The sequence below is a fragment of the Tupaia chinensis genome, unplaced genomic scaffold (assembly GCF_000334495.1).
Source record: "Tupaia chinensis unplaced genomic scaffold, TupChi_1.0 Scaffold000182_1, whole genome shotgun sequence".
NCBI classification, from domain to species: domain Eukaryota; kingdom Metazoa; phylum Chordata; class Mammalia; order Scandentia; family Tupaiidae; genus Tupaia; species Tupaia belangeri.
In genome coordinates this window covers 1-10,839 of record NW_006159657.1, presented here as the reverse complement: position 1 = coordinate 10,839, position 10,839 = coordinate 1, and the positions used below count along the sequence as shown (strand labels likewise).

Genomic DNA, 10,839 nt, shown 5'->3' with positions numbered 1-10,839 from the left:
GGTAACTGCTCCTGCCAGTTCACTGACTGTTAGGGTCTTCAAAAAAGATGCATATAAAAATGCATATCATGAAAAAACTAAATGGATTTCAAGTTTTTGTGCACCAAAATAAACTCATACCTAATTCCCTTTTCCTTTCAAAGACCTGTTATACATTCCCATGCAGGAGTGAGGTCTTAATCTCTGAGTAGTGATTTAATTTAAGCCACTAGACCAGAACAGTGTGAAAAGTCAGGAAGGTGGTTAGAGACCTAAGGGGGAGGTCCCCTCACAGTCAGACCAGCTGATGCTTCAAGATAGCTAGGAGGGATCGTGATCCTGTCTTTCCTAAATTAACATCTCATTTAGGTTTTGGTCATTTTATACTTTTCTCCTTGGCCTTCCGGACATGTTTCTGTGGCATACAAGGCTGACTTTGGCAATTCGCTATGTACACTGTCTTTTTTTTTTTGGTGGGGGGGGGGGGTTTTCACTACAGGGCGCATGCACTCGCCAGACAGACAGAGAGACAGAAAGCAAGAAATCACCACCCAGAGGGGATGGCCACGCCACAATCCCTTCTCCTCCATTCTTCTCTCGGGATCTTGGGCATGCATGCACATGCCCCTTGCGTGGGTTTTAAGCCATGGGGTACGGGGCGCGAACCGCGGTCGACTATGTGGGAGTCCAGCGACATAGCCATTACACTAACTGCTGGTTCCCCTATGTACACTGTCTTGATCAGCTCTTCCTTCTGCTGATCGTGAACGTGATTTTGTGTTTTCAGATCGTTGCAGAGGACCAGTTTTGTGGCCACCAAGGAAATGACATGTACGATGAAGAAAAAGTGAAATACACTGTGTTCAAAGTATTGAAGAACTCTTCACTTGCCGAGTTTGTTCAGAACCTCTCTCAGACCATGGTGCGTGCCAGTGTCTTCTTAGCTGCTCCCAAATTGCACTTTCTTTCTCTGTAGCTGGAAAAGGCAGCCCCCTGGGTTATTCTGTGGGTGTGTCTGGGCACTGCCTAACAGTGTGGTGGCTGCTCGGAGCACATTTGTCCGGTGAGGAGTGAGTGTTAAGAAAAATCCTGAGCTCCTACTAGTATGGGGATCCACATTTGAGTCATGACTCTGCTCTTATAATCTAGTCTTCCAATAGAATTTGCAAAGAAAGAAGCTGCATATGAATGCAGCTCTCCCCCCTCCCCCCCCCGCCCCCAACAATCTCTTGGTAAAGAGGACCTGAGCCATGCCATAATCCATTCTCCTCTCAAGCTCTTGGGCATGCACATGCATGTGTTTCAAAATGCAGCTCAGTCCAGCTATGTGGGATCCAGCTGCCCTAACTACTACACTGCCAGCTGGTCCCAAGTTTTGTTTTCTACAGCCGTAGAATTATTAAATTGAGAATTAGAATATGAGCTTTTTTTTTTTTTTTTAACTTTCTTCTTTAGGGATTTCCACAAGATCAAATTCGATTGTGGCCCATGCAAGCAAGGAGTAATGGAACAAAACGACCTGCAATGTTAGATAATGAAGCAGACGGCAACAAAACCGTAAATATTGTTGATATAACGTATCTCGTGTGGGACCCTGCGGTTAACACACACATTTCCCTTTCAGTCCAGTTTAAATAGAATTGGACATTTTCTTCAGTCATCACCTGTAGATTTTTGCTGTCACCTGAGCCATTCAAATCTCCTAAACTCGGCATCTCTTTTGGAAATAGATGATTGAACTCAGTGATAATGAAAATCCTTGGACAATATTCCTGGAAACAGTAGACCCTGAGCTGGCTGCCAGTGGAGCAACACTGCCCAAGTTTGATAAAGATCGTAAGTGCCCACAACACGCCTGGCCACACTGAGAGCACTCAGGTCGGACTCCCAGATTGCTGTTCTGAACACACAGGATTAGCCTTCTTCCCTCAAAGGATGATCTCGATTAATTCCACAAATGCTCACTGAATTCTTTTCCTGTTCAAGGCTTCTTGATGAAGTCTAATGGGACTGATTCAGCTGCAAGCATCCCATGGGGTAGGGAGAAACAAGTCGTGTGTTGGGGTCCTACGGGCTCTTTCAGCCCCATTGTCATGCTCACCAGCCCCTCAACCCCTCATCATGCTGACCACTTTGGCCAGACACAGGGCTAGGGTCGCATGCGTTTCTGTGAAAGGTCAGGGGATAACTGTCCCTGGCTTGGGCCGTGTGATCTGCCTGCCCCTGTGGCACTGAAGTGCCCACAGAGGACGCACAAACATTGGTGCTGACAGTCTTTCAGTACAGCCCACTGCACACGACAGGTGGGCTGGAATTGACTGACCCCTGCTGAAAATGACAGGTTTTTCCGACTGTAATATAGTGGTCGCTCTTGGCAAGGACGACTGTTAAATATTCCTATGGTGACATTGGTCCAGGGCTAAAAACCAGGGTTTCTAACTTCACTGCCTTCTGTTCATCTCTGTTGCCTCAGATGTGGCAATACCCCTGGGTCTGATGTGTGGAAACTGCCTCCATAGTCTTAGGATCAGCCTCATCTGGCATAGTGTACCTCTCAGGGACTGTAAGCTGTCATTTCATTTGTCACTGATGTACTAAACATTCTGCTCATTTTAAAAAAAAAAAAAGAAAGAAAGAAAGAAACATTATAACATTATACTGAATGTTAAGATTCTAACAAATTGCATTTGTTAACTTTGTAGATGATGTAATGTTATTTTTGAAGATGTATGATCCTAAGACACGGAGCTTGAATTACTGTGGGCATATCTACACACCAATATCCTGCAAAATACGTAAGTCCCAGCTGTGTTTGCCTCCACGTAGCTTGTGCTCCGTGTATTACGGCTGTGGGTTTAAACATGTTTTTCTGTGTCCTAGGTGACTTGCTCCCAGTTATGTGTGACAGAGCAGGATTTATCCAGGATACTAGCCTTATCCTCTATGAGGTGTGGATGCCTCTTTTTTCTTTATTAGTAATTCTTTAATAGTGTGGGGGAGGGATTTTACTATATGTTTCGCTATCCCTGAATTTATTACTTTGTAAAAGTCTCTTAATTGAGTCACCCAGAGCTTTGGGTGAGAATCAGTTTTAGATTTGTGATTCTTACCTATGTAGAATCGGAGAGTATTGCATACTTACGGGTTTATTTATGAATGAGTGATGATGAGTTATTAGCATTTCAACTTGCAGAATTATGGCTGGATCCCACGTGCTGTGGAGAACGCGCAGGCTGTGGCAGAAGCGGCAGCCCTGAGCCGCCACGCGCTGCAGCATCCCTGTGTCCTCTCCCTATTGTAGGAAGTCAAGCCGAACCTGACGGAGAGGATCCAGGACTATGACGTGTCCCTGGACAAAGCCCTCGATGAACTGATGGACGGTGACATTATCGTCTTTCAGAAGTAGGTACTTTCCAAAGAATTGCATCACTTTGCAGAAGTGATGTTTTTGTAAGTCAAAACTGCTCCTGGGAGACCCCAGCCACGTTCTATTAAGAGTGCCCGTGCCGGCTATAGTTGGGCTTCTCTGGGTTCCGGATATGGGTGGTGAGCATTCCCTCACTGGTGTGTCACCCAGTAGTGTCCACAGTGAGCACGGTCACTGTCAGGGTCATCTTCATGGATGATGACCACGGCGTTTTCTTGCCCCTAAAACACGAAAATGAAATCCCTCGGCGCACCCGAGGGGCGGTTCACATGCTCCATCTGTGTGTGAACCCAGTGGGTCCACGAGCAGCTCGAGGTCACATCGAGGCGCCATGTACACACTCGGGTCGGAGACCGGGCCTTGCTGCCTGCTGGTCCTGTGGGCCAGGCAGTGCGTCTTGAGTCTGTGTCTGCCCGGAGGTGGGGAGATCCACAGGATAGGCAGCCAGGCCCTATGTGTGGCTTGGGGCACACCCGGTTGCGGATTGCCTTGGTTCTGGTACCTCGTTGACGGGGCATCAGGGCAGACTCCTGCACCCAGAAGCAGGAGTCGGGACCTATGTTGATGTTGCTGTCTTGTCTCTTACCCCCTATTGTGGGCTTTGATTTATTCTGCATTTATTCTTCTCCCCCACAGGGATGACCCCGAAAACGATAACAGTGAATTACCTACCGCGAAAGAATATTTCAGAGACCTCTACCATCGTGTTGATGTTATTTTCTGTGATAAAACAATCCCTAATGACCCTGGGTTTGTGGTTACGTTATCAAATAGAATGAATTACTTTCAGGTAGGTAGTAGAGAAAGTTTCCCCTTCCTTCCAATTTTTTGTCAGAACAACCAGTTTGTAAAATGCTTGAAGAGGCTGCCTGGTAGACCCGGCTCAGGAGGAGGGGTGACGATGCCGTCGTCTGAGGGAGTTCCTGGCTGACACGCACCCAGGCTGGGACTGCCATGGGAGCGAGCCGTGTTCTCCTCGGCCTCTCCACTGCCGTGCCAGTGCTTGTGTGTGTGAAATCTTCCCTACCCTGGCATGATTCGGTTTGAGCTAACAGTTTGAAACACTCCTTTTCCTCAGTTATAACAGGCCAAGTGTTACCATTGTAAAGATAATCATCAGCAAATAAAAAGTACAGACCTCAAATTTAAAATTCAAAATCCTCTTCTTTAAAAAAAAGAATTACTGATTTAATTTTACTTATTATTTTTTCAATTTGCTTGTACATACACTCAGAAAGAGATGAGGGAGTGGAGAGTGAGAAAGCAAGTTACAAGGTCCGGGGTTCACACGGTGGTTGGCCATGTGGGTGTCCAGCACCCCAACCACCATTCCATCTGCTGGTCCCCCAAAATCCTTTTTAAAGAATTGTCTTCATCATGGTGATAGTTTATTAGGTTTTGGTAGTCTATTTCTCTGGAATTTACACTCAGACTGCTCATAACGATGTTCTTTACTAATTTAACCAAGTAATTAGTCATGAAGTTCATAAGCAAATTTCAATTTTTCCTACAAAACTTGCTTCTTACTTTCTGTCTTCTGGTTTGTTCCCATCTCCCAGGTTGCAAAGACAGTTGCACAAAGACTCAACACAGATCCAATGTTGCTCCAGTTTTTCAAGTCTCAAGGGTGAGCCACGCTCACAAACGCTGTCTTTGGTCTCTGTCTCATGCTTCCCGTAGTTCATCAAAACATGCCGGAACTAATGTTAATAAGGAGCTAGCCACTTCACCTGACATGCCGTTCTTGCCTAGATTCAGAGGTAGAATTGTCACCACTCGCGTCTTGGCCACTTTACTCCAAGATGGCAAATAACTGAGTCTTATCCGGAGCAGACTGCTTTAGCCATGACCATCTCCCATGTGTCCAGCTGGGTCTGCCCCACAGGCCTCTGTGCGCTGTCACCACTCCCAGAGCATTCACATGTGACAGCCAGAGGGACTGAGGTCTCGGGAAACAGTCATAAGTTAACCCTGTGCCAGGTCCAAACTGCAAGTCTAGGTGTGAGGCTAGTGGTTTGCTCTTACGCTCACTCGTGGGTATTTGTTTTAGACAAATAAGCAAGTCATTTATTTATATACTGTTTTCTTGTGTAGTTATAGGGATGGCCCAGGTAATCCTCTTAGACATAATTATGAAGGTACCTTAAGAGATCTTCTACAATTCTTCAAGCCTAGACAACCTAAGAAACTTTACTATCAGCAGGTATGAGCCCAAATTAATGTAACTATGGGTACTGAAGATAAGCGTGGGGTTTTGTGGAAGCACGCCTAAAACAAGTCTGTCCTTTCTTCATAGCTCAAGATGAAAATCACAGACTTTGAAAACAGGCGAAGTTTTAAGTGTATATGGTTAAACAGCCAATTTAGGGAAGAGGTAAGTTCGATACTGTGAATTTTTGTCTAGTTTTTCTTCTCTTCATTCACAATAGAGCGTGTGGGAGAGGAAGCGCGAGATGAGAGAGGTGAGCACCCTCCCGCAGGGTGTGGTCACGCCAGCCCACCCAATCCTGAGCACTTGGTGTGCTCGGCGTATTTCAGGCTGGCCGGGCCAATGTTTCAAACTGGGTCACCACATGTGACCCGGTTTCCCTTGAGCCGTGCGCTCCTGCTGTGTCGCGGAGTTGGCCATGCATTTATTTTAACGGGGCCTTGGATGCCAAGGCAGCAAAAGAAGGCACTCTGTGACTGGCCCCCCATGTTACGCGGCCCGACCTTTGGTCTTTCCTCCCACCTGAAGTTAAAGGAGATGCCTGTCCCTGCTGACTGGGCAAGCGTGGTTCTGGACACTGCCCCTTGGGTCGGGGCAGTACCGTTCTCCAGCTCTCCCTGCCTTTGCTTGGGTTGAGGGAGTCTGGGCTGCCTGTGGGTGCTTCTGTAACGTCCCTGTGTGCTTGGGTGCCACGTCTCCCACCTTCCTGGCTCTGTCAATATGGAGGGAACGTTGGAGCACAGCTGTCCTCCCTGGTGCAGAGCTGACGAGGCTGAAAGCACAGAGTCGGCTTCTCTTGTATCTGGGCTCACGTTCTCTTGTTGTGCTGAGAATTGGGGAAGCTTCCTGGGTGACCCTTCAGGGAATCGTTTCCTGAGAGCCTTTTATGGAACTGGCAAGCTTTCTGCATCTGTGTGACATTAGCTTCTCCTGACACTGGGTCTGCCCTAGGTGTGGGCAGAGTGTCCCACCAGGAGAGTCACAGAGGAGGGACTGTCTGGGGGAACCGGAGTGGGGACGGCGTGGGCCAGCTGGCAGGAGCGGGGCCGGCCGGCGCAGTGCTTTTTCTCCTTGAGGTTTGCGACAGTCCTTTTTATGCTTTCTTCACCTTGTCGTCACAGGAAATAACACTATACCCAGACAAGCACGGGTGTGTCCGGGACCTGTTAGAAGAATGTAAAAAGGCTGTAGAACTCGGGGAGAGAGCGTCAGGGAAACTTAGGCAAGTATTTCCTGACACCACGGGGCAGGTGGGTGGGGGAGGCGGCTACCCAAGCCCCACAGTTGCGTGGCACTGTGGGACTGGAAGTCCATGCGACCAGGATCCCTGTGCGTGATTCCCAAATTCACCTCAAAGCCAGTCTTTGGCTTTGGCACGGGGGTACAAGTATTTCATAATGAAGCTGTTTTTCCTTCTTTGCTCCTTGTCTCCCAATACTAATTTGAGGTAGTGTAAAGATGAGATTCAGGTAGAACAACCAGGCAGAAGAAGGGTATGATTCAGATTGGGTGACTAGCTAAAGCTGGAAAAGCCGACTCAATTGTATTTGAGAAATTGGGTCAGTTGTGATCCGTTTAGTCAACACTCGGGCCATTGAGAGAATCCTGAGATTTACTGATCAGAGGTATGCTCGGATAGCTGGCACTGTTCTTTCCTCACTTATTTTGCCTTGTCTCTTTGGAGGATAAATCTTTTTTTAAAAAAATTATGACTTTCTCTCTCCAGAGCCCAGAAACTCAGGCCCTTTACTTTTTTTTTTTTTTTTTTTTTTTTTTTTTTTAAATAGGTTTTTGTTATAGGGCGCGTGTGCTCACCAGAGAGACAGAAAGCGAGAAATCACCCCCCAGGAGGGTGGCCACACAGCAATCACTTCTCCTCCACTCTCCTCTCGGGATCCTGGGCACGCACACACGCACTCCCAGTGTGAGTTTAAGCCACCGGGTCTAGGATTTGAACCACGGTTGACTACACAGGAGTCCAGCGATATAGCCATTAACATTAACTACTGGTCCTGAGGATAAATCATTTCTGTGTCTTTGATTTAGAAAATGTTTCTTTTATAACTTTTACAAAAAGCTTATTCTCCCATGGGCGGAAGAGACGGGAAGCAGCACCTCGACGGGGTCTTGGTGTCACGGGCCCAGCCTTGGCATCCGGGACCTGTGTGCGGCATACTCCTGCCGCTCGGGTGCATCTGGCAGGCCTCCCTTGTGGGGCACCTCACAGCCTCACGTTTCACCAGCCAGCCCTATTTGTAATTCTGATGTTTTAAAAGTGAGACTTTTCTCTATTATGTAAAGAGTGAGGACAGCCATCTGCCCCCCCCCACACACACACACACACCCATTTTGAATTTGCAGAGTTCTGGAAGACTCAGTTTAGCCTGTATCTCTGCCCAGTGGGACTTCTTCCACTGAGCCCAGCTGGGGACACAGTGGACTTTCTTCCTCTTAGCTTCATGCTCTGAGGGCCACCTGGTCCAGGTCTGTCTGCTCCCCATGAACACCTGCTTCTAGCATTTCTTAAAAACAAAACAGCACAATGCAACACACCTTGCTGGCTCTGAAGACATGCTTTTTCCCTGAAGACCTGTTTGTGGTTCTTTGTTTGTTTGTTTGTTCTTCATGAATGTAGATACCTCACTTCCTTACTTGTTTCTCTTTTTGTTCAGGCTGCTAGAAATTGTAAGCTACAAAATCATTGGTGTGCATCAAGAAGATGAGCTATTAGAATGTTTATCTCCCGCAACGAGTCGAACGTTTCGAATAGAGGTAAACTGTCCTGGTGTTGGTGCCAGAGAGGACACAGTCCCCGGGGCAGGGGCTGCTCCGCCCCCGTTTACACAGAGCAGACTGCAGATGTCCCTCAGTCCTGTGTGCACCAGTGGTCCGTGTTCCCGCCGCGGTTACCTGTGTGCTTTTAGATTTTAAGGGAAGTTTTATTCGAGAAGATAGACGTGACACCACACACACCACCGCCATCATGATTGGGCGTGTTAGATCCGTTCCCACTGCATGCAGCCAGCTGCCCCATCCATCCCAGACCCCTCTCATCCTCCCAAACCAAGTCTGCCCATTCCTCTCCTGTCCTCTCCCCAGCAGCTAGCGTTCCACTTTCTGTCTTTGAATTTGACTCCTAGGCATAGGTGAAATCATGCAGTATTTGTTCTTAGGAATTAATTTAAAGTGTGGGCCACCAAGCAAATGTAGACAGAGACTGTGGGTCACTGTTAAGCTACTGACACTTCTGCAGTAACTGGAATGATACATGATTTGGTTTCTGAAAAGTCAAATTGTTGGGCCAGCCTGCGGCATGGTAGTTAAGGCACTGGATCCAACATGACCCAGCACACAGTTTGAGTCCCAGACCTGGCGACTTGAAAAACATGCGTGCCCAGAACTGGGAGAGGAGAATGGAGAAGGGATTGAGGTGTAACCATCCCCCCAGGGGATGATTTCTCACTTCCCGCTCTGCCTCCGGCAAGTATACACACCCTATAGCAAAATAATAAATAAAACTCAAGTTGTCCTTTGAAGAAAATTTAGTTATTTTCTGCGTGAGCTCTCCTCATTCTAGGGATTTGGGCAAAAATAGGATCTAGCCTCCTGTTGGAGTAGCGAGTGGTACCTGAAGTGCAGTTGTCCTGTCTGCATCAACTGCATTTCAGCTGTGTTTGAAATGTATCCCCAGGAAATACCTTTGGACCAGGTCGACATCGATAAGGAAAATGAGATGCTGATCACAGTGGCACATTTCCACAAGGAGGTGTTTGGGACGTTTGGAATTCCATTTTTGCTGAGGATACACCAGGTAGGGTTTTTGTATCAGTTGGACATCTCACACGCAAACTTGAAGCTCCTCAGTGGCCACTGTCCCTGAGCAAGGTGTGAACTGTGAGCATGTGTGTCCTTTGCCGTCCAGGGCGAGCATTTCAGAGAAGTGATGAAGCGGATCCAGAGTCTGCTGGACGTCCAGGAAAAGGAGTTTGAGAAGGTACCTGCTCCCCGGGCCTGGGAGGGGCTCGTGGGTGCCAAGCTCAGAGTCGGCCAGCAGGGTGGCCCTGCTTTTCTGCCGAAGATGCAGGTTTTACTGATGTATGAGAATAATGAAGGAGTTCTAAATTTTGTCTTTTAGTTTAAATTTGCAATTGTGATGATGGGCCGACACCAGTACATAAATGAAGATGAGTATGAAGTGAACTTGAAAGACTTTGAACCGCAGCCTGGTAAGAACATTCTCGAGAATGAGGCCGGGGTCTGCACAGCGAGGTGCATGTGGCTGGGGAGGGGCCGCCCCTCTTCTCTTTTCATACCTGCGTGGCCCGTAAAGCCCAGCCAGAGTGAAATGGAAGCAGCCCATAACCTGGGCATTGTGCAGAGATTCCAGTGCCGACATGTTGAGTGGTGGCTCAAAAAGGTGGGGGTGTTGCTGACTCTGAGTGACAGTTCTCATGTTCAAGAAGTTTTTTGGCATGGGTATCCTTAGCTTTGGAAGTCCCGGCTTTAGGGGGTGAGCTGCCCTGGTGGTCCCGAGTGTCCTCCTGGTCCCGTAATCCAGGCCAGCTCTGTCTCCTGGTCTCAGCCGCTTCTCTTTCTCCTCACCAGGTAACATGTCTCACCCGCGGCCGTGGCTAGGGCTCGACCACTTCAACAAAGCCCCAAAGAGGAGTCGCTACACTTACCTGGAGAAGGCGATTAAGATCCATAACTGACCTCCTACCCAGTGTGTCCAGGCGAGGGACAGTGTGTGGGTGTGTGCCCCTTTTTAACAGCCCTAGAACTTTGGTACACGTGCACCCTATCCGAAGTCTTCAGCAAGAGGATTTGCTGCTGATGTTAATTTTATTTTGTTGAGGCTGTTCAGTTTGGCTTCTCTGTATCTATTGACTGCCCTTTTTGAGCAAAATGAAGGTGTTTTTATAAAGCTTGGATGCCAATGAGAGTTATTTTATGGTAACCACAATGCAAGGCGATTATCAGCGTAATGGGGGAGAAAGGTTAGGAGCCGGCGAGTCACCGTGGCAGGGCTCAAGGCCGCTCCTGGATGGTTCCGCTGTCTGGCTGCCCCCGGGCCCGTCCACCAGCCCCGCAGCTAGAGTCTTCTCTGTAGGCTCGTCCGACCCGTTTCCTTCAGTTACACTTTCAATGACCTTTTGTGCATCTGTAAAGGCAAAACAGAGAAACTCACAACCTAATAAATAGCGCTCTTTCCTTCACTGTGTGC

General features: G+C 48.0%; 1 protein-coding gene across 2 annotated transcripts in view; it reads left to right on the top strand.

The window, feature by feature from the left end:
- USP7 (ubiquitin specific peptidase 7) overlaps positions 1-10,832 on the top strand; it is a 42,519-nt gene extending 31,687 nt beyond the window's left edge. For both annotated transcript variants that reach the window (XM_006146502.3, XM_027771058.1), the window contains exons 16-31: positions 767-901; positions 1,435-1,536; positions 1,710-1,815; positions 2,682-2,774; positions 2,860-2,927; positions 3,281-3,381; positions 4,043-4,196; positions 4,966-5,033; positions 5,501-5,609; positions 5,703-5,780; positions 6,737-6,837; positions 8,288-8,387; positions 9,307-9,426; positions 9,538-9,609; positions 9,751-9,841; positions 10,221-10,832. In XM_006146502.3, the coding sequence (XP_006146564.1) occupies positions 767-901; positions 1,435-1,536; positions 1,710-1,815; positions 2,682-2,774; positions 2,860-2,927; positions 3,281-3,381; positions 4,043-4,196; positions 4,966-5,033; positions 5,501-5,609; positions 5,703-5,780; positions 6,737-6,837; positions 8,288-8,387; positions 9,307-9,426; positions 9,538-9,609; positions 9,751-9,841; positions 10,221-10,327 (1,605 nt within the window). In that variant the 3' untranslated portion in view covers positions 10,328-10,832. The remainder of the gene's footprint in view (positions 1-766; positions 902-1,434; positions 1,537-1,709; positions 1,816-2,681; positions 2,775-2,859; positions 2,928-3,280; positions 3,382-4,042; positions 4,197-4,965; positions 5,034-5,500; positions 5,610-5,702; positions 5,781-6,736; positions 6,838-8,287; positions 8,388-9,306; positions 9,427-9,537; positions 9,610-9,750; positions 9,842-10,220) is intronic.
- Positions 10,833-10,839: the final 7 nt, after the last annotated feature.